This window comes from Aptenodytes patagonicus, chromosome 2, assembly GCF_965638725.1.
Source record: "Aptenodytes patagonicus chromosome 2, bAptPat1.pri.cur, whole genome shotgun sequence".
Lineage (NCBI taxonomy): Eukaryota > Metazoa > Chordata > Aves > Sphenisciformes > Spheniscidae > Aptenodytes > Aptenodytes patagonicus.
Window position 1 is genome coordinate 61473344 of NC_134950.1, and position 20766 is coordinate 61494109.

At 35.6% G+C, this 20766-nt stretch overlaps 1 protein-coding gene across 3 annotated transcripts in view; it reads right to left on the reverse strand.

The window, feature by feature from the left end:
* The window catches only part of CDH19 (cadherin 19), a 124313-nt gene that overhangs the window by 49856 nt on the left and 53691 nt on the right, over window positions 1–20766 (reverse strand). For 2 of the 3 annotated variants that reach the window (XM_076330051.1, XM_076330049.1), the window contains one exon: window positions 13075–13166. In XM_076330051.1, coding sequence (XP_076186166.1) covers window positions 13075–13166 — 92 coding nt within the window. Of the gene's footprint in view, window positions 1–13074; window positions 13167–13930; window positions 13953–20766 lie in introns of those variants that run through there. The other variant, XM_076330050.1, reaches the window with a different exon arrangement.

Below are 20766 nucleotides of genomic sequence, written 5' to 3' on the forward strand. Positions count from 1 at the left end.
ATCAATTGCAGTTGTAATAAGCAGGCTACAGCTTTTAAAGCAGTATCTTCCCTTTATACCCAATGAAAATCACGAGTTTTCTGTAGACTAGGAACAGATTTATCTCCTTGGCACAAAGTTGCACAGTCCTTTGTTAGGTTTGTTCTAGAACCATCACCAAGAGACATTCTGTCACCATTTGAAACTGAATATAAGTCTTAGGTGTGCTGGTGGTCTGGCTTGGTTCTGAATTCCCTTTGTTTTCATAATAGTAATTTATTTTAAATTATGACCATGTCATTACATTACAAAATAATACTTGCTACTGCCTAGCATTGCAAGAATAACAATAGGAAGAATAAGAGGTTTAAAAAATACAGCCTGTGGGATATAGTGAAGTTATATATTTGTTGGTGGAAAAAATAAAAGACTAAGGGTGGACAAAACAACAGCCATCTAAAGCATTAAACCCCCCCACCAACAACAGATTACAGTGAAGATGAGGATAAATTCTGTTCCAGTTCTGTTAGCTGAAGAATAAGGAAAAACCAGCTGAATTTTGTAACAGAACCCCCATAATTTGATATGAGTAAAGCCTTTTAATTAGGAGGTAACAAAACATTGGAACGTGGTAACAAGGGACGTGGTAGATACTCCTTAACTAGAGACCATTAGGACCATGTTGTATATGTATTTAATCTTACTTTACAGCAGGATTTTGAAACAGTGACTCCTGAGAAAAACAAATCTCTGTCCTTGAAAGTACTGAGCAGAACCAAAAATGCCAGACTGAAAGGCATTCCTTTTGTGGAAATTGGTGTTGTCTTTGCTTGTTCTAATAACATCAAGCAAACAACAACAATAAAGTGGAAAAAAATCATGTAAGCCAATCTAATTCATTAATATGCAGTTTCTGAAACATATTTATTATCTCAAGCAGAGGCCTAACATGATGTTGTTTCAGTTGCAAGTTCTGTTTTGTGCATCAGTGTTATTATGATTATAGTGAGATGTGTCTCCCGTGTATGTTGCTCTCTTTAATTTTCACTTAATAAGATAAAGAAGAAAGGGTATTGTAACTAACACCTACAGATTACTGTGTTAGAAAAAGATTGAATGGATGGAAACCTTCATAGTTTCATCTATACATTTGTTCATTTGTACTATGTATACTGGTTATTTGTCCTAGTTGCATTTTATATGTTTGATTACTGATAATCCTAGTGTATTATAGTGCTGCTGCTCTATTTTTCTTCCAGAAAAGACTTTTATGGACTCATTTTCATTGACCAGTTTAGGTTTCGTGCAATATGGTAGACACCTAGGCTATATTACTTCTAGAATTCCCAAATAATTAATTATATATATATTAACTAGTTTAATTAATGCATATGTTTTGTGGTCTTTTTTTTTTTTTTTTTAATCTGTATAGAACAATGATAAAGTCTTCCAGAGTGTGCAAAGCATGGACTTAATCCTATTCTTGCTGCTTCTTAACATTGCTGAATTTTACATAGAGGCAGATAATATTTTTTACAGGTTTGGTGTGTTAGAAACTCTTCATTATCATTTTCCTTGATTTTTAGCAGTGATTTGATCTTTTGCAATCAGTGCCAAGATACTTTTTTATGTAAGTTTTCCATTCTTCATGCATTTTAAATATTGTATTTGGAGACACTAAAAAAAGGCATGTTAAACCCTAAGGAATAAATATGGCATATTTAGTTCCAGCTATGCTGGATTTGCCCTCTGGTTCCATTGATAACTACCATTGCAGATTGGCACAGAAGTCAGTATTGTGACAGTAATGTTTAACTGAGTTGATAAAAAGCAACAGGGGGAAGAAAAGACTAAAATTTGCATGAGTTTATTTTACTATTTGAACTTCATTTTTTACTGAATATCACAGTTGTCGTATGCCACACATACTTATTTTGTGATTGATAGATGGATTGATTGATTGATTGATTTTTGTGAATGAGTAAATTTGATACCAATCCTGCTGTAGCTCAGGTCACCTTTTCTATAATGCCTCTCAGTTTATGTTTATCTGCCTGATTTCTTTTCTTTATGATTAGTTTACCATTTAATATTGTTTTAGTTTTAGCTATTATTTGTATTGAACCTAAATATTTTAATTTAGTCTTTTTTTGACTTTCTGGTCTTTCACACTTTTTTTTTTTTTAATAAATTTGGACTGCTACATCTACCAAGTATGCTGAATTTAGTTATACTGTGGCTATCAGAACTAACATCTAAACTGTAATAATTTCTTCAGTCAATTAATTAGAGCAATATCAACAATAGTCTTGCTAGTCTGTTGCATGACTAGCTATTTTAAAAGCTATTACTTAACCTTGAGAAGTGTCTTCTTCAACACACCTCTCGATGTGACATTTGACCAAATTATATTGACTGGTAGAGCATATTAACACAGTACAGCTGCATGTGTCTCAATTGTCACAAGCACTTCACTTACATGGAGAGCAAATACTTAGATGTTATGAATGTGATATAAATTTCACTTCATGCTAATTGGTACATTATTTTCTTCATTTTGTAAATATGCTATTGTACCATTAGGGAAGGCCTTCAAACTATTATGTAGAATTGCCAGAGTAATTATCTGTCAGTTATACATGGACAAAATAGCTTTAGAGAAATAAATTTGTTAGTTGATTAGTGCCTTTAACTCTGTGGATTATAATCAGTGTAGAGCTGACTGACTAGAAATCCTGTCATTCCTATTGTTTTATAATGGTTTACTGATATATTAACACATATTATCTGACCCCAGTATTTTACTAGAATATCCGTGGCACTGTAGAAAGAGCCCAGATGCCATTTCAGATGACAAAACTCCGAGTCTTGAAAACATGACAAGCAGTAGCTGGAAGTCTGTCCATACTAGAGATTCAAAACGTCTTTTACAGTATCAAATTGTGATATTTATTTCTTCAAATCCTATGCCTCCCATTAAAAACCTACAGGAACTGTAGGGAAAGGTAGGACATTTGTTTTAAATGAGGGAAAAGGGGTCAAAAGTGAAGGATGAGGTTACCTGCAGTGACTGAAGAAAACAGGTGGTAGAGCTGTTCCTTGTTCAACCCGTAAGACAAAGGAGATAGTACAAAGGATAGAGTGACATATTCTACGTTTTACAGCCTCATGCCACAGTATCTTTGGTCATTCTCATTCCCTTAGTGGAGTTATATTAATCACCAAAAGACATGAGTAAACCAACACGGAGAAATAGCCTTTTTCTGAATTCAAGCCAGTGACTATTGGTGCTATTCTATTCCTTTTGAACTTTGTCATACAAAACTGGCTGCACAATACCTATTTCCTAATGGATGTGAGCACACAAGATGAGATAGCCAGTCTCTTGCCTTTTTCAACCCTGTTCTACCAGTATTTTTAAAACTGAGCAATTGGTTGCTGATCTGCAGTTTGCTGGAGATATATGCAGCTGGGACCAGCTCAATATTTCTGGGTCTGGTTCAGTATTCCTATGTTTGACTTCCCTTAGGTGACTGCTGCCACTGTTGTGACTCTGTGGACAAAGATTCTCATGATTTTGGAAACATGAAATCATTATTTCACTCACTGTTATCAATCATATTACACAGATCTGGAAGTGCAGCCTCAACACTTCAGTCATGCTTGAGGCAGAAGGAGACCCAAGTCTTCTCATTGCAATTCTTTTGAGCTCCTTTAGAAACAGCCTGGCAAATATGACCCAACCCATCTAAAAAGTCTTTGGGTACAAAGAAAGAGTCACCCACACCATTCCCACCAACAGAATAGAGTGTGTGGGTAACGATAAACTTCTGGTGGGCAGGACTCTGCCAGACTGCTTTCGCTCTGCAGCAGTGACCTTTGGGAGTGCTGGTTAAGGTAAAGACTGCGTATGGGTGGAGCCAAAGGCAATCTGATATTACTGTAAACTCCCTGTGAGTGCTTGCGTTACTGTTTTTCATCTGAAACCAAGATAATACTAAAATTAAATCTGGAACATCAGAAAGTAATAAAGAAAAATTAAAGGTTTCTTTTGGAGTCTACTGAAATCCCCCAAAGGGACCAGCAGGTATCACTGAGAATGTCACACTGACACACACAGAGAGCTCCAGCAGATTCCCCAGAGGTAATTAAACCTTTAGGATTTCTCCCTGGTTGGTGTGGCATCTTCCTTCTTTTGGAAGCATAGCTTTTCCACACGTTATTAACTGAAGAATAGAAGTTATTTGGTGAATAGTTTCATAGGCAAGAGCACAGATATTCCTACTTCACTTTCTTGTAAGGAAGAAAAAGAAAGGAAAAATGAAGTAGGAATATCTGTGTCTCTTGTCTAAACACTGGTAAATTAATTATTATATTTAATTCTTTTTCACAGACTATTCTGCCATACAGCTACATCCTACTTCAGTCCAGATGCTTCCTAGCTAAACAAAAATTGAAATGCTTACCTTAGGACTTAACTTTATGAAAAATTATGTTCATTTTCTGCAGTCATTCAATAGCTTCAGCAATTTTATTCTGAAGGAAAAATCAGTTTAGTAAACAGATGCTGAGATGCTAAAAGATTCAGTTATGCCACTGCAGTTATCACTGAGCTCTCTACACTAAAAATAAGTAAATGTTTAGTTTTAATTGTAGCTTTCCTTAACTATGACTATTATTTATTTTTAAGATAGTTTGCACTATAGAAAATTATGACTAAACCCATGTCTTTCAGCATAAATATTTTGCTGATTAGAAAGACTAACACATGTACACAGTAGAAACAGAAATTCTTGCCTTCTGGCATTTGCTTTTTATTGTAGAGAACTAGCAAACCCAATTACAAAATGTTTGATTCACTGGGCAAATCCTACTGGAACATTTTCGGCTCTGCAGGATACCACTCAGTACTGAAGAACCACTTGTCAGCATAACGATGTAAAAGACCACATTCTGTGATTCACACTTGAATCTGTTTGCCAAATGATTTTCAGGAAGACACTTCATGAAATGCTCCAAAACTCTCTTTAGGATTCAGGTTCCTTTTTTTATTTTCATTCATAATTATTCTTTGCATACATTAAAACTAATAGTGCAATGAATTCATCTTTCTCATGGTTTTTGAGGAGATTTAATTCCTCCAAACATGAAACACCCAAGGATAAAAAGAAGCTTCAACACTTCAGTTAAGCGGATACTTTTTGCTATAATTTGACTTATTGTTAAACTGGTGGTTTTGGATTTAGAGTCAATTTTTCACATAAAATGAGGTAAATCAGAAACACCCTTAAATGAAATCATCCAGTCTATGTCAATGGGAAACTAGACTGAAATCTGATTCAAATGCTTATATTTGAGGAAACTTACCAGGACTCATTTGTAAAGTAAATAAATAATCATAAAAACAGTCCCTTACAAGCAGCTAAAGAAACCATACTTTCACATTAAAAAAAAAAAAAAAAAAAAAGACAAAAAGTTATTTTTTTATTTTCATTAACTCACTTTGTGCTCTGTTTATTAATAAAACACATTAAGGTAAATAAAGCAGGGAACAATTATTCTTAACAGTATTAAGAATTTTCATTATAAGCTAGAAAATTTGCCCTGATACATAACACAGTTTAAAGATACAATTTAAATTCATGAACAGACAATGTCTTTTGCATACATACATACATGCACTCTGTGCACCACTGCAGTGGAAGTCAGTTGGAAAAATGCTGTAAGAATGCACCTCCCTCAGAAAGGTTGCAATAATATCAGGCAGGAAAGGGTAGAATTTGCCTGCTTTTTGATGGAGACAACAAACTGAAGAGTATTAGTAGTTTTCTGAATAGTGAGAAGTAGAGATGGAAAAGACTTAATTGACAAACTTGCTAAACTATAATATTGTTTCTTGCATTTTTATTCTCTTAGTCTAGTTCTCAGCTGATGAATCTTCCATTATCTCCTGCAATGGAGTAACCTCGGTTTCAGTTCTGCTTAGATCTCAGTGAACAAAGGCTTGTCTCTCCCTTATTCCTTTTTTAGTATTTCACTGTTCTGTTCTGCTACCAGGAACATATCTGATCCTCTTTCTTCACACATTCTATCAATTATGTTAAAGGCTAATATCCTTTTTTTATCTTACCAAAGATATATTAATCCAATGCAGTTCCTATTTGATTTCATTAAACTTTGTAAGCTCTTTCCAGGCACTGAAGTATTCAGAACAGGATAGGAACAGAGCATTAAGTCAGCCAGGCCAAATAAAGGGTGTTGTATAATCAATTTCATGTCAAGGATTTTCAAAAAGGATTTATTTTCTTTTCTGTTCTGTTTCAAGGTGTGGAATAAAATATTCCAGGTATAGTCCAACAAACCCCATCAGATTTGTAAATTGTACATATTTTTTAATTTTTTAAAATGGAATTACATTTTATGAGAGTCATTAAAAAAAAAAATCCTAATAAGAGAATCTTTTCTACCTATTGATATTGCATCCTCTAAAAATTCTTGACTTTAAAGCTATTTTTAAAGGATATAAGTTACTTTAAACCCCTCTGATATTCCTATATCCTAACATAACATCAGAGAAGTGTTTCAGGTTAAAAAACAAAAAAAAATCTAAGTTGCATAGTATCCGGGACCTAGGTCTTGACACTCTTCATAGTCAAGTTGCCTTTTCTTCATATGATCTCTCAGAGCATAAATTTTGTCCATTAGTTTCATACTTAGCCATAAAATAAAATTCCACTTTCTCTTATCATCTTGCCTGCAAAATGAGGGGGGAAAATACTGTTTATACTTCCATTACATAATGCTTACTTCGAATTGAAATAAGATATCTTGAGAGATTCTTATTAATTATAAATTCCTTTTTGACTAAAAATTCATTAATCAGAAAGTCAGGAACACTGCTAGAATTTTTGTTGAAATTTGCCTTTCTAAAAGTCATTGTTCAGGTCGTACTGTGTTGTTGGGAGGTTTTTGTAATGTATTATATCTATGTAGGAAATAGCCTTTGAAAAGTTCCTAGCTATTATTTGATGCTTTGAACACCTACACATACTTCTGGTAAAATGCTGCCTTTTTAACACACTTTTATCTCAGGTCCTTAAATTCTGCTCATTCTTCAAGTGTATTACATTATTTTAGAGGGGAAAAGAAAAAAAAAAAAAAACACAACAGTGAGAGCAGTGGAAAATTGGATGAAAAATTCAATATGACTAAAGACTTCAAAGTAACCCCCAAAATTCAACTGATATGATTTCAGCTAATTGTTATTGTTAGTTGATAAGATTTCTTATCTTCTGGACTAAAAATCTGGAAAAGAAGAAAAAAAAAAAAGAAAGCCAGACACCCAGTTCTCTTTGAAGCTGGCAAAATATTTTGTTATTTCTCTATATTTTCTGTTCTGTTTTTTTTTTTTTTAACTTTTCATTCATTTCTTTCCTTTTCCAACCAGTTTTTATCTTACTACAACTTTATTCTTCCTCTTCCTAGCCTACATTGAATTCTCCTTTCTCACTGAGAAGCTGAGGCACTGAGGGTCCCTCCCCACTTTTTTCCTATTCTTCATTTAAAAACTGTTTTCCTGTTTGCACCTAAGATTAATGAACTACCTACTCACCCGTCAGTTATGTCCCCACCACTGTAACTCATCTGCAATAACAGTTTATTGCATCTTTATCCAAGTTTTGTACCTCTCTCTAATCTTTGTGTGTCATTATCCCCTCATTACCTGTGTAAGCCTCTGTTGCTTCTCTGTTCAATGTTATCTCTCAATCAGACCTCTCTGTACAGATTTCTTTTGATATTTTACTTCATAGAAACCTATTGTAAAAAATAAACTGTGCTCTATTACATTGTTGAGCCAGAGTCCCTGTGAGTCATTCAGAGGGTTATTTTGCCTATTTCAAGAGCGCTTATGCACTTTGTAGCCTTAGCTTGTGTATCTCCAACTGAGCAGGTATCCTCAGTACTTTATGTATTACTAGAGTGTTAAAATGCACAATCAAACCCAACATCACTTCATCGCCTACTTTTTCTTTCACTCAAAGAAGCTTCTTAAGCCAAGAAGCAAGTGGAGGAGAGAGGCAGAAATAAGAGGAGTTCACACTAAAAGTAAATCCTGGCTAGGATGACTTTAATAAGGTAGGAATCATGGTGAGTAGTAAGTGACAAGAAGTGAGAGACTAGGAGACCCTAGTGTTTAAAATGCAAGACTTGATTTTCACGCAGTGATTAGGAAAGAAAGAAGCTAGAAATGGAGTCAGACCTGCATTGGAAAGGAGCACCAAGTGTGCTGGGCCAGGGGCCTTTCAGTCCACGGGAGACATTCACAGGATGAATTGCCTCCTGGTCTGTGCACACCGCCGTAGAGCAGGGCTGTGGAAAACAGCAGGCAGGTCCTTTGCATGTTTCAATTTTCTCCTCAGCTTTAAAAGTCAGACTTAGCTAAAATCTACAGATATATCCAGTTTAGCTCAATTGAAGTTATTCAGAAATATTCCTTCTGGAATGTTTTTGTGTCCTTTCAACTGAAACCTGTAGGAGTTGCAGAAATTCAATGCAAGAGCCCCATGTCTGGTAGAAAGCAGCAGAGCACTGTTGAGTACTCTCCCAGTTGTTTCAAAAGAATATTAAAAACACCAAAGGCTGGTGTTGGTGCTGTGACATTAGTGTGGTCAAAGTATTTTCTCCAGAACAAAGGAGGTAAGAGAATGGATTAAGAAAATTATAGAAGTTATTGTCATCAGACCTTGATGATGAAGTGGCACAACACGTACTACCAAAGAAGTGTTGCAGTCAAGAAAGGAGAAGAGTTTGTGGAAGGCAGAAGTAGTATGAGAAGATTTCAAAGATCCATGAAGAACTGTATTGAAAAGCAGGAGAGAGAAGGCTTGGGAGTTGACCTAAGGAAGAAACATGAGGCCTTTGCAAATAGCAAACTTATCCACAGATGATGTATGTTTGAAGAGCTAACAGCTCCAGGATTTCTGTGTTTCTTTTACATAAGAATGTGTAAAGGTGAATTATTAATTTCCTGAATAAATTTTCTGAATAAAGATACAATGTAACAAGGTAAAGTTTAAAAAAAAACAAAACCAAACCCCAAACCAAGCAACACCAAACTAAATGAAACTTGAAAGTGTATTATGGGTAAAATTTGCCTTCTACAATTAATTTAATGCCATTATCTGTATAAATTTTCTTAACTAGAAGCAGCTATATAATAACCTATGTTTGACCTTGGAAACTCACCTATAAAAATTAGAGACTTACGGTGTTTAGTTGATAAAATATGACCAGGACTATTTCTGTCATGATCATTTCAGTAAATTTTATTACTATTTATATTGGTAACTTTTATATATCTCAGCTAGCAACTCATAGAGAAAAGCAGGAAAAACAAACATGGATTGTATTTCCCATCCCTCACTGCATTAATTACTATGTTTGTGAGAGGAGTGGGAGAGTTTCCTTTGGGAAGTAATATTTTAAGAAAATCCCAGGATAGGAGATATGAGACCTCTTCATGGAGACAGGCATATTTTTTTTGTGAAATTGATGCATAAGACTTTGGGTATTTCTGTCAAAGTTCATCCCTTCACAGTGGCTTATGAAAATTTGTAGTGAAGAAATAGCACTTCAAAGTCCATTGAAATGAGTGGATCATTTTCAAGCCACTTCTTGGCCTTGGACCTGGCCATCAGCATGCCTGCTTTGTAGACATTTCCTTTCCTTCGTCAGGCTTGAGAGCATTCTCTGGTTCCTACGCAGCTGAGTGTATAACTTCAATGCATATAAGCATATGAATATGCATGAGCTCTCAAAGATGCCATGATTCACTAAATCAGATTGTTTACATTTTCCCCCAAAATAAGTTCTTAAAAAAGAAATTACTGAAATAAGTTTCTATGGATATCTCACTTCTTTAAAGCTAGTTTCATCCACATAATACCTCTTCTTTCAGGAGTCTGTCAGACTTTCTGACTTTAATTCATTGCAAGCCAGCTGAAACTGGGAAGTCCATAAAGTTGCCATAGTAACTGAGTGGACAAAGACTTAATTCACCAGTTTGTATAAGCCAGAACTCATATCCTGCAGACAGTAATGGTCTTAAATAATTTAGGTCTATAAAGTCCACTGTTAATGGATTATATATATATTTAATAAATAGGTGTCTGTTCCTTAGTAAGTGAAAAATGGGCTTTGATTGCCCCATGCTGTCTCAAAAGTAGTTGTATGTTGGATAGTAAACCAATCACATAGTCAAGGGGAATGAAAAGGAACAAGAAACCAGGGCATGGTAACAGCAGTGCTTCCCATGTTAAGAAACGCTATGAGTTATGTTATTAATTTATTAAGAGTTTATTTTGAAAAAGTTCCCCAAACTGAGCTGTTAAACTCCATAAAAGCTATGTGGATTTAACAATAACAGAAGACAGCACACTTTGAATTTTGCAATCTAGTGAAAACAATGGGACTGGAGTCAATTGTTATTGTTCTTGGTCCACAGATACAATTTGCAGTGACACTGCTCAGGTAACAAGAAAGATGTGGAAGAGCAGGACTGAAGGAGAAGTCTCGTAAAGAATGTGTTATGAGTCACATCATTTTGTCATGGGCAGTGTGATTTATTTAGGGACACTACATTCTTTTGGATTAAAATAAGTGTGGCATAGTCAACTTATGCTGAGTGGTATCAAGACGGATGTGACAAAATTATGTAATAAAAAATAATTATATATTTGCTTAGTTCAGACAATTCCCTGCTTCTCAGCTTCTTGATCACGAACTGAAAATCTTTTACTTTGAATTGACTTGAGATCACCCACTGATTCTGAGAACAATAACAGTTTTCTTTTTCTGTCTGCTTAATTTTGCCCTCCTTCCCCACACCTTCTGCTTTATGCAACATTTATTAATTGGGCAGATTAAAATCGTAAACCAGGCCTGCTGCACTGCAACTTTCCTAAATAGCATTGGTAAATATTATAAATATCATAAACATTCTTTGGGAACTTTGCACTAGTAAATGGATAGGGACATTTTAATCATTGAACCAACCTATAACTTGGGACATTTTAATCATCAAATCTACCTATAACATCAATGTCTTAGAGAACCAATTCTATATAATTTAATTCCCTAGATTAATGAATTCTGTAGCTCTTTTTCATGAGATTCCTGAGTACATCAGTTATTCATTTTAATCCTGCAAGTGTGAAAAGAACAGCCCAGATGGGAATTGCCACTACAGCTTTATTGTATTTGATGTTGCTTTATTTCATTCTTTTCTTACATTTTAATTCTAGTGCCAGCTTTCAGCAGGATGTTGAACCTGAAAGTTTCCCCTGCACGTTTAATTCAAAGAGCAGACTGACACCTATATTTCTCCCTGGGTGGAATTCCACTGCTCATCATGCTACCAGACTTTATCACTAGATTTACATTTTGTGTCATGCCAGCTATCTCCTGTCATTCCACGTGGTTTGGGTCCTGTTATGGATTCTTGCCCAGGACTTGTAAACAGTGGATAAATGACATGAGAGGCAACAGGATGTGGAAAACTATTCAGAGAAATAAAAAGAAGATTGTTAACAAAAGTGAAAGAAAACAGGGAACAGATAGATACACCACTATCGTAAATTTCTTTTGTTGTCCCATACAATACTAGAAGGGTTGGGCTTTTTTTGTGATTTTAGGTAAGTTTTGCTTTGTCCAGGAAGCTCTCGTGAGCTGTGAGGTAACATAGGCAGCTGCCTTAATGATAGGTTTCCTCTCATCTCCCTTCTCCAACCTCCACTACTGTTCAGCACATTTTGATTTTTTAGAGGTCTCTTAAGGAAAATGTTTTTTATTAGAAGATGTCCTATAATTCAGGACTTCTGATATAAAACTGTTTTTTATGAGGTTTTTTTGGTTAGGTTTTTTTTCCTTCAAAGGCTGTTACAAACCATATGAACTTTGTATTGTGTGTGCTACAGCCTATTTAGCCTTCAATAATAAGCGTTAATTTTAAAGAAAATATCTATCCTCTGGACACTCAGAAAATCAGTGCCTAAATCACAGATATATATTTAACTGCTTTCACAAAGGACATCATATGCCAGTGTAATGAATGGAAGGGTATTTTCCTATGCAGGGTATTTGCAAAATACAGACATGTTCTCAATTACCTTGGGTTGAAACTTCATTCAGTACTGCATCATAATTTCACCAGTGCTTTGTTTAAAAAAAACTAAGACAAAAGTATTTAGACAACTGGCTGAAAATTCATGTAGAGATAAACTGGGATTATTCCCTGGTCTCATGGTTTTGCTATAGAGAAGGATATGCAAAAGAGCACTAAAAATATTTCAGTCCTGAGTTCTTGCTGTTATTACCAACAACTGTCAGCCAGTAAAGTAAATTCGGTACATATTCCCCTCATTTTCCTTCAAATTACCTTTGTGACCTCCTTGCCATTAACTGAAATATGACTCAAAATGTACGTCCCTAATGCTGATTATGTTATTGTACTATTTCACCCTCGCAGCCGTGTGGTAACAAAGGAGTAGAAACAGGAACAGGGTATTGGCATGGTGCTATGGAATCTTAAGCATGGCACAGAAATCCCCCTCTCTGGGAAGGGGCTAGGGCTGTTATCCCTGCTAAGAGCGCTAGCATAGCAATGTGAAAACAAAACAAAGAATCCCCCCTGGATAGAAGGTATAATTTTCCTAACAAATAAATAAAAGGGTTTCCAGCTTTCTTAGTAGAACATGAAAATAAGCTCTACTCTGTAGAGTAACCAATAAATCTAATGTGTTGACTCTACTCATATGCTGAAACAGTGTCAAGAAGGATTAGCTAAAACTAAAAGAAACAAGCGTATGAAACATTTGCACAGAACCTCCAAAAGAAAAGCGGTAACATACCATCTAGAACAGGGAGTAGATAAAGGATTTTAGATTTTCTGAATTTGCCTTTTGGGATGTCTTGCCATTTTCTCTATTTGATATCAGGTGAGTTTTACAGAATGCACACAGCAATGTTTAAATAAATAGAACAGTACTGCTGCTTAAAATTGCAATTTGCTTGGGGGGGGGGGGGGGGGGAAATTACCTTGAGGAAATGTTTGAACTCTGAACTGTTGCAAAGTTGAAAAATTCGAAGCTGATCACATTCTCTGAAATGCTTCAAAGGAATAACTTTCTCTGTTAAAGAGAATCAGAAGAAAAAAAAAAAGTTATCTCATACAAATGCAGTTGGTTCATATAAACAGGAAAAGAGAGCATTTTTCTCTGTGGATCACACCACTTGATTTTTTTTTCAAATATTGATATCAAACTGGATGCTGAACTATTTGCAGCTAGGATCAAATAGAGACCAAGCAGGCTTTGTGAAAAGGCAATCCTAAAGCAAAATATGATCTATTATCAAGATTCTTGCAATTCAGTCTGTTTGGATTTACAACACCATCTTTGTAGAAACAACAACTGATTCAGTATACAGGCCACATAATTCACCTGCAATGAAAACACTTCACCTTGAAGAGCACTTCCTCCACCGGCTCTCAGTAGAACATTGTCCTGTACTAAAAAATCAGTACTTTTTGTGTTAAATGGTAAATGAATTGTAAGAAGTCCCCTTTTTACCCCCTCAGAGGACTACCTTACTCTTCTGCAATCAGCTTAAAGGATAGTTTATAGTTTATAGATTATAGTTTAACATAAGTTTTTTCAGTAGCACCATGACTTTAGGCTGCTTTTTCCCTCTCTTTTATCACCTACCACTTTTGCTGCCCCTGGTCAGCCCCTTTTGTTCGTTGTTTGAACAGAGAAATCATATGCTATGAATTGAACAAACTAAAAAAAAAAAAAAAGTTTTTTTTCTAGGTTATTTACTACTTGTACAATAGAGGAGAAGGTTTGAAGGGAGAAAATGCCTGATAAGGTAGGAGAGTGACTGGGATGCTTACAGCATATTTATGGCTTCAGCTCCTTAGTAAAGATGGTACTGTTTCTTTTCAAGGCTAAGGTTAATCTCTTCATGTCACAGGGCTTTTTCTTGTATAGTGTTCAGTTTGTTGAGCATCTTAATACAATATCTAAGAACTACTTTCCACATCACTACATCTAAATCCAAATGCTCGTTCCTCTTCAGAATGCTTAGAAAATATCCCCAAAACAATGGTGTTTTTTTCTGTGTAGGAAGCAGAGGGATAAAAAGAACTGAAAGAAAATTAATATTTCAAGATAATGTCTTTTGATAAGATTTTAAATATCACAAAGATTAGCTCAATACAAGAACCAGTGCAAAATAGAAAGTACTTGGAGCTTAATCACTTTACCCATCTGATAACCAAGATTCTTCCTGGCATTCTCATTCTTTATAGAAAGAGGTCTTTGACTGGGTTGAGTTTAATGGAGTAAATTGAACTCTATATATTTTGCTTAAGGTTATCAGCGAATGGCAAATTAATCTCAAAATGTGGTAAAAGATTCCCCTGGTATAATTGTAACCTGCAAAAAGGTTACAAGAAGAAAACATTATAATTATTTTTGTTTTCTTTATCACAGATTTAGAAATGGAAGTGTTAGAGGGCATTATGAATATTGGAAAAAAACCCATAAACTAAAAATGTATACAGTTACTGCATTTTTAGAAGTATTTCAGAAGTTCAAAGTGTAAAATAATTTCCAACACTAAAAAGGATGTTTTTTTAACACACTATTAGTATCACTGGTGGACTATTGCTGTACAGCCAGGTTGTGGCCTTGTAAATGATCAAAAACCAACCCCAACCTATGTTTGCAAATTAAGGAGCTTATATGTGATTTAATGAACATGCTATCAAATTGTTTCCTTTTTTTTATATATGTAGTTTATTTTTTAACTAAATGGCAAATAGTGGTAAACACACAGACCTTTATGCAAACTTACAAATATATATCTGTAGCTAGATACCTAATGGAGAAGTCCTGGAGACCTAAAGCAAGTACTGTTGAGGTATGGTCTCTAAAAATCTTGTAACTTCAGTGCAAGATACTTGAATGAAACTTTTTTTTAAAAAACAAAAACTTGTTTCCATGGTATTTTATGACCATTGTTTATAAATAAGTTGGTGTTTAAAAATAAAACCAGTGGTTTTTACATGTGAAAACCATACAGTTTAACATTTTAGTTTTTCAAAACTTGAAAAGGTTTGTTTGTTTTCTTTAAATTCATTTCATCTCTTGAGAGAGGGATGTGAGAATATATAACTTTAATCTTTTTTTAACTGATTTTTAACTAATTATGAACCAATTTTTAACAAACTGTTAACTTCACGAAGCAATATAGGGCAAGACTGAGCAGGCTGTCACTAATAAACCTCCCGTGATTTGTCAGCAGTGCAGCTGCAGCCTGCATGCCTGAGCTTGGTGGTGTGACTGGCAGCAGGGCTGGGCTGGCTCAGCATCCCCTGGTTATCTCCTTCCCCTAGCTGCGGGAGGCAGCAAGCCATCAGCGGCTGCTGAGGCTGTCACCTATGGTTCTCCCTTGCACCAAGCAATCGATATGTCTGACGGGCAAACACCTTACATTGTCTTTTACACAGATGAACTTGCCGCCACATGACAGAGTTCCAACCTTTTACACCTATTAAGGAAGGAAACAATAATGCTGTCCTCTTGTCTCTGGGGTTTTCTATATGCTACCTCTGACTGTGTCCTAAATGAATCAAGAAATCAATTTGCAGCCTCTCTGCCTCAGTTAAATCAAACTTATTCACAGTTTCTGCTGAGTAAAAAACATCCAGTGTTTCTCCACAGGTACCCACTGTCACTTTGACAAGATATGTCAGAGCTTTGGCCAAAGTTACAATGTAAAAAATGTTTAATTTTCTTTTTTTTTTTTTTAGCTTTACTTTTTGCTTTTTTACTATTTTATCACCTTACCTTTATTTGTGTGAATTAGTCCTACTCCTAGAATCATTGCCTGCTAGATACAACTGCTAAATGAGGTAAAAAATTAATTTTATTACCAGAAGATCAGAACATTATATGGAATGAAGTTCTTTTTTATTGAAAAATTGTGACTACAAGATGAAATATTACAGTGTTTATTGTGGACTCATAGATATTATAGGCCTGCCAATAACCTAAGAGTTTATCTAAATTTTTTCCATGCCTGTGAATGATTGTTCTTTATGGCATTTTTTTAAAAATAATACAAAGCCTGAGACTCCCATGATTTCTTAAGACTGCATTTGTTAATTTAAGCACCTGAAAGTTAAAGACGTAGTGTAACATGCCTATGCAGGCTCCCTCAATAGCCAATGGAAAGAGAAAGGCATCTGTATTTTACTGCATTGTAAGAAAGGTAACTAACATATGAAGTCTAAATCACCCTCTTTCTGTCTAGAGAGGAACTTGACAATTAACCTAAGCTAAAAAATTACCTAAAAGACATCTACAAACAGGTCAGATGAACTGCATTCTTAATCTTATTGCCATCCCCAGAGAAATATTTTATTTTTGAACAAGTTCTTTCACTTCTGGATTCATATTAATGAAGATCAAGGTACATCTTGTTAAATATGTTAGTACTAATTTACATTTAGGAGTATAGTTCACCGTTCCTCTGTTAGATAAGTTTTGCATTTTAGGTAGAGAGAGGTGATTCCAGTAAAGGAAATTAGACCAGAACAAAGATGTTTCATAGATTAACTAGCTTAAAATAATGTTTGAAATTCTTATAAAACACACTTTATCTTCTTGGTACAAGTTACTTTGAATTATAATATAAGCACCCTTTAGAAACCATTTGTCTCTAGATTGGACAAGAGGAAAAATATTATCCAAAGGAGTTGACATTTCTTCATCTTTTCAGTATAATCAAAAAAAAAAGAAAATCTTCAGGAAACTTTTTCTCACACATTTTGAATCTCTACTTAACACAGCTGATTACCAGAATGCTTTTCCTCCATAAGATTACAATGATTTATGATCAATATGATTACTATCATAATGTCATACTACTACGGTATCATAGTACCATATGTAAATCTTAAATACTATATCATAGTGTAGAAAGAAAAGAAACGTGTCTTTTGGATGTGAAAAAACATCAAAGCAAAACTAAGTTTTCTTTATTTTCTCACTTTATAGTTTTCTGTGATTTTGTCACATATATATTAAAACTCTCACATTTTTCATGCATTACAGGTGAATATGATTTCAGTCTTTTACTGACATCAATTCATTCTCCAATAGGTTCTGCTATGTGAGCCTGTAGGCTCACCTCACTTCCCTGGCTTAGGCATGGTGAGCATTGCTGCAACATGCCCAGACTCAAAAAAAGAAAGCCTACACACAACAATTACAAATTCCTAGAAATATAAAGTTGCTGTCTGTAAAAGGCCACTGAAATTGTTCCAACAGAGTTTATCTTCAGATATCCTACTGAAATAGTACACTTTTTACTCTCTCTCTCATTTATGATTAGTAATACTCAGGAATACACTCTATCATTTTTATGATGCAACACTTTTTGCTGTGCTGCCTTGTTTTAATTTGAAAAAAAATGGACTGAATTAGGTTATAGTAGCTCAGACTTAAGCAGTATTTCTCCACTTGGAAATCAGCTATTATTCTGGAGAGGCTATCTATCAGAAAAAAAGAAAAAAAAAAAGAAAAAGAAAAAAAAAAGGCAAGTCACACAACAAAAAACTTAATGGACAGAAAAAGAAAAATCCGTGATTTATGACAACTTACCAGTTATTCACATCTTTGAATTACTTACATTTCCAGTTTTTATAATATATCTGGAAAATGTGATTATAAATTTATATTTCAGAGTTTCTTTGAATGCTTCATACATGCAACAAACCCATGCTTGCAGACACTATATTTGGGGGTAAGTTCTTGCTTTAAATTTTCTTTTCTTTTGAGAGAATAGTTTCATTTGCAGGAAATAAACAATATTATAGACTAAGAAATTTTTTTTTTTAATGTAACTTAATTCTTAGTTTTGGTTTTAAGGACCCAGTGTAATAAGACGTTTTTGTTTTGTTTTGTTAATGCTGGGTTGCTAAGAGCAGGCAGTTACTTCTCTGGGTCGTTCAGTTGTTGTTGTTGGAACTAACTAGCTCTGCCCATCAAGAGAAGATGCTGCAGGATCTGGCCTTAGGTTAGCACCTGAGAGGGGCTCAGGCTCCCACTGCACGCAGTTTGCAGTGCTGTTCTGTGTTAGCTGCTCCTACTGATGTATCTCCTGAGAAATTTGCTACCTGTCCGTATGTGCATGGCCGGGCCTGGCAGTGCTAGGATGTGAACCCCACTGTGCAGGGCAGCAGCCCTGCCACCAGAACAGCGAAGCACCTTGGGTGCAATCAGCCTCCCCGTGGCTGCGGGAGCCGCCAGCAGAGGAGAAAAAGCCCAGAGGGGCCCGTCCACCGCCACATCCATGGGCTGGTGCGGGGTGCTGAGGGGATTCGAACGGGGGAATCCTAGTCAGCTATTACCTGTGGAACCAGTAATTGATGGGGTTGGGGTCACACAGGGAGAGACCCTGGAGGTACATGGGGGAGGGACCCCAGGGATATGCAAGGGGAGAAACTATTTGGGTACATGTGGGAGGACTTTAAGAAGGAACCAGAGAGACCCCAGGGACCCCCACAGCCCCATCCCAGACTGTGCACCACACGGTGGGGACTGCTATGCTGACCTTCCTGATCTTCCTCCTGGAGGGCACCATCTCCCCCGCCCACAGGTCAGGGGAGTGGCATCACTTGTCATATATATAAATTCATATAGCTGTGATTGAAATGTTCAGGTAACTGAGCCCGTTTAGTCTCCACACTGTCAAATTGGTCTTAGAGACTAGGCTCAGTTTTCTCATAGTCTTTAAGTGGGAAAAAACTCTTTTCATAAGATGATCACTTTAAAAAATAGCTGAGATAAAGAATTGAGTAGAATAATATTACATACAAGGCACCAGAAAATGGGTCTAATTTTGTAACTTTTGCACACTCCTGAAAGCACGCATATGAAAAGCTGAGCAATCAGCACAGTTTATCTCTATGTGACATTTCCAAATGCTATTTATATATTTCATGGGTCAGTCTTTTATGAAAATATCCGTGTACACCAGCTATCTAATGATCTGGCATTTGAAACCAATTCAATTTATATGTTAAATTTGATGTTAGGGAAAACCAATACACTTACCACATTTTCGTTCTGTAAGTCTGGTTGTCATCTTAATTTGTCTGGAAATATCTTTTTATTTTCCAGGGGTACCTCATGGGATATGAAGTAGCATAAATCATTCTAGCTCATCTACCATTGGGAATTACTGTTAAGGGTAAATTTTGGTCCAGCCAATATATATCACAGTGATACATAAAAAGAGTACCAGCAGTGCCCTTAATCTTCTCCGATGGCTATCTGCATCTCATGGAGAAAGACAGAGTGACATATCAGCTGTTTGAAGATGAACAGGGCAGTAATTGAGACTAGCACTGTTTTCCAATTTGTTAGCAAAGATGGGGGTTTATAGTTTGCACCGTGTTGGCACACGTTCTCCTCTCCCTTCATTCTTTCCCTCAAGCTTTCTGCGGTCTCCACGGGAAGCCTGGGAAGGGCGTCATGAGCGTGACCCATTGTCGCAGCTCATGGACCCTTGGACAATGGTCTCTTGTGTTCTTCATCTGAAGGATGAAAAGAAAAGGAATTTGCACCATTTAGAGAAAAAAATCCCATTTCATATCACCTCAAATGTCATGGATAAGTCAAAAGGCAACCAAAGTTAGGACTACTCCTAGTCTGTGCCCATCTTCTAAAAAATATGTGCAAATGCATCAGGGTGCTAGGGAACTTCTGTAGCAGTTTGCACATTCATGCTCCTCATGCCAACATGTAACACAGAGCATGGTTTTGTGTATGGGCTTGTGTGCTTGTATGATTGTTTTCAGTAAATTTCAAAAAATATGCAGAGAATATTTAGAGCATTTTGGATTATATAAATTCTTACATACTGCTGTGTTATGATTTTCTGAGCTTTATTTATGAAGTTTTTTGCCAGTTTTCTTGGAATTTTCAGAGTGCTTCCAACCATCCAGAAATCACAGATTAATGATTTAACAAAGATTCACATCTTTTCATTTTTTGGCTCCCATTTTTTGTCACCATGGGTAAAACTCCAAGGAAGAGAGCTCTGTTCATTTGTGACCACATCCAGCGAACCACAATCTGTTTACAAAGCAATGTAAGACATAGCTCCCTGTTCCATCTCCTGATAATTCTGTTTTGGATATCTAGATCTCATTTAACAATTTCAAATTGTTAAAGAGACACTAAATAAATACAGTTTTCTCTGCAAAGTCTTTTGATCCTGTTTTTTTCTGATCAGTTTTGACAGATGGTATTGTCCCACTTCAACTTATGAACTGCAGGAGGGAAAAAATTACCATGATGCCATGTAAATTGTTCTCACATACTCTACATATCCTATTCACCATTCTGAAAAGGTGCCCTACAGGGAAAGGAGTGTGTAATCATAGTGTCTTTACCATTTATCAAGCATTGTCTCTTTAAATCCCTTTTAATTTTTGTAATCTTTGTATTTAAAGACAACTCATCAGTTTGGCTACGCCATCAGAATGCTAACAATGAAGAGCCACAAACATTCTTTATGCTACATGAGAATGAGGGCAGGGCATTTTAAATATTTGTTAATGTAATAACAATATATAATATTGCTTAATATAGTTGTAAAAAACATTTTAAACAGCAAATTGTCAAGCAAAATAGAACTTCATGAATTTTAAAT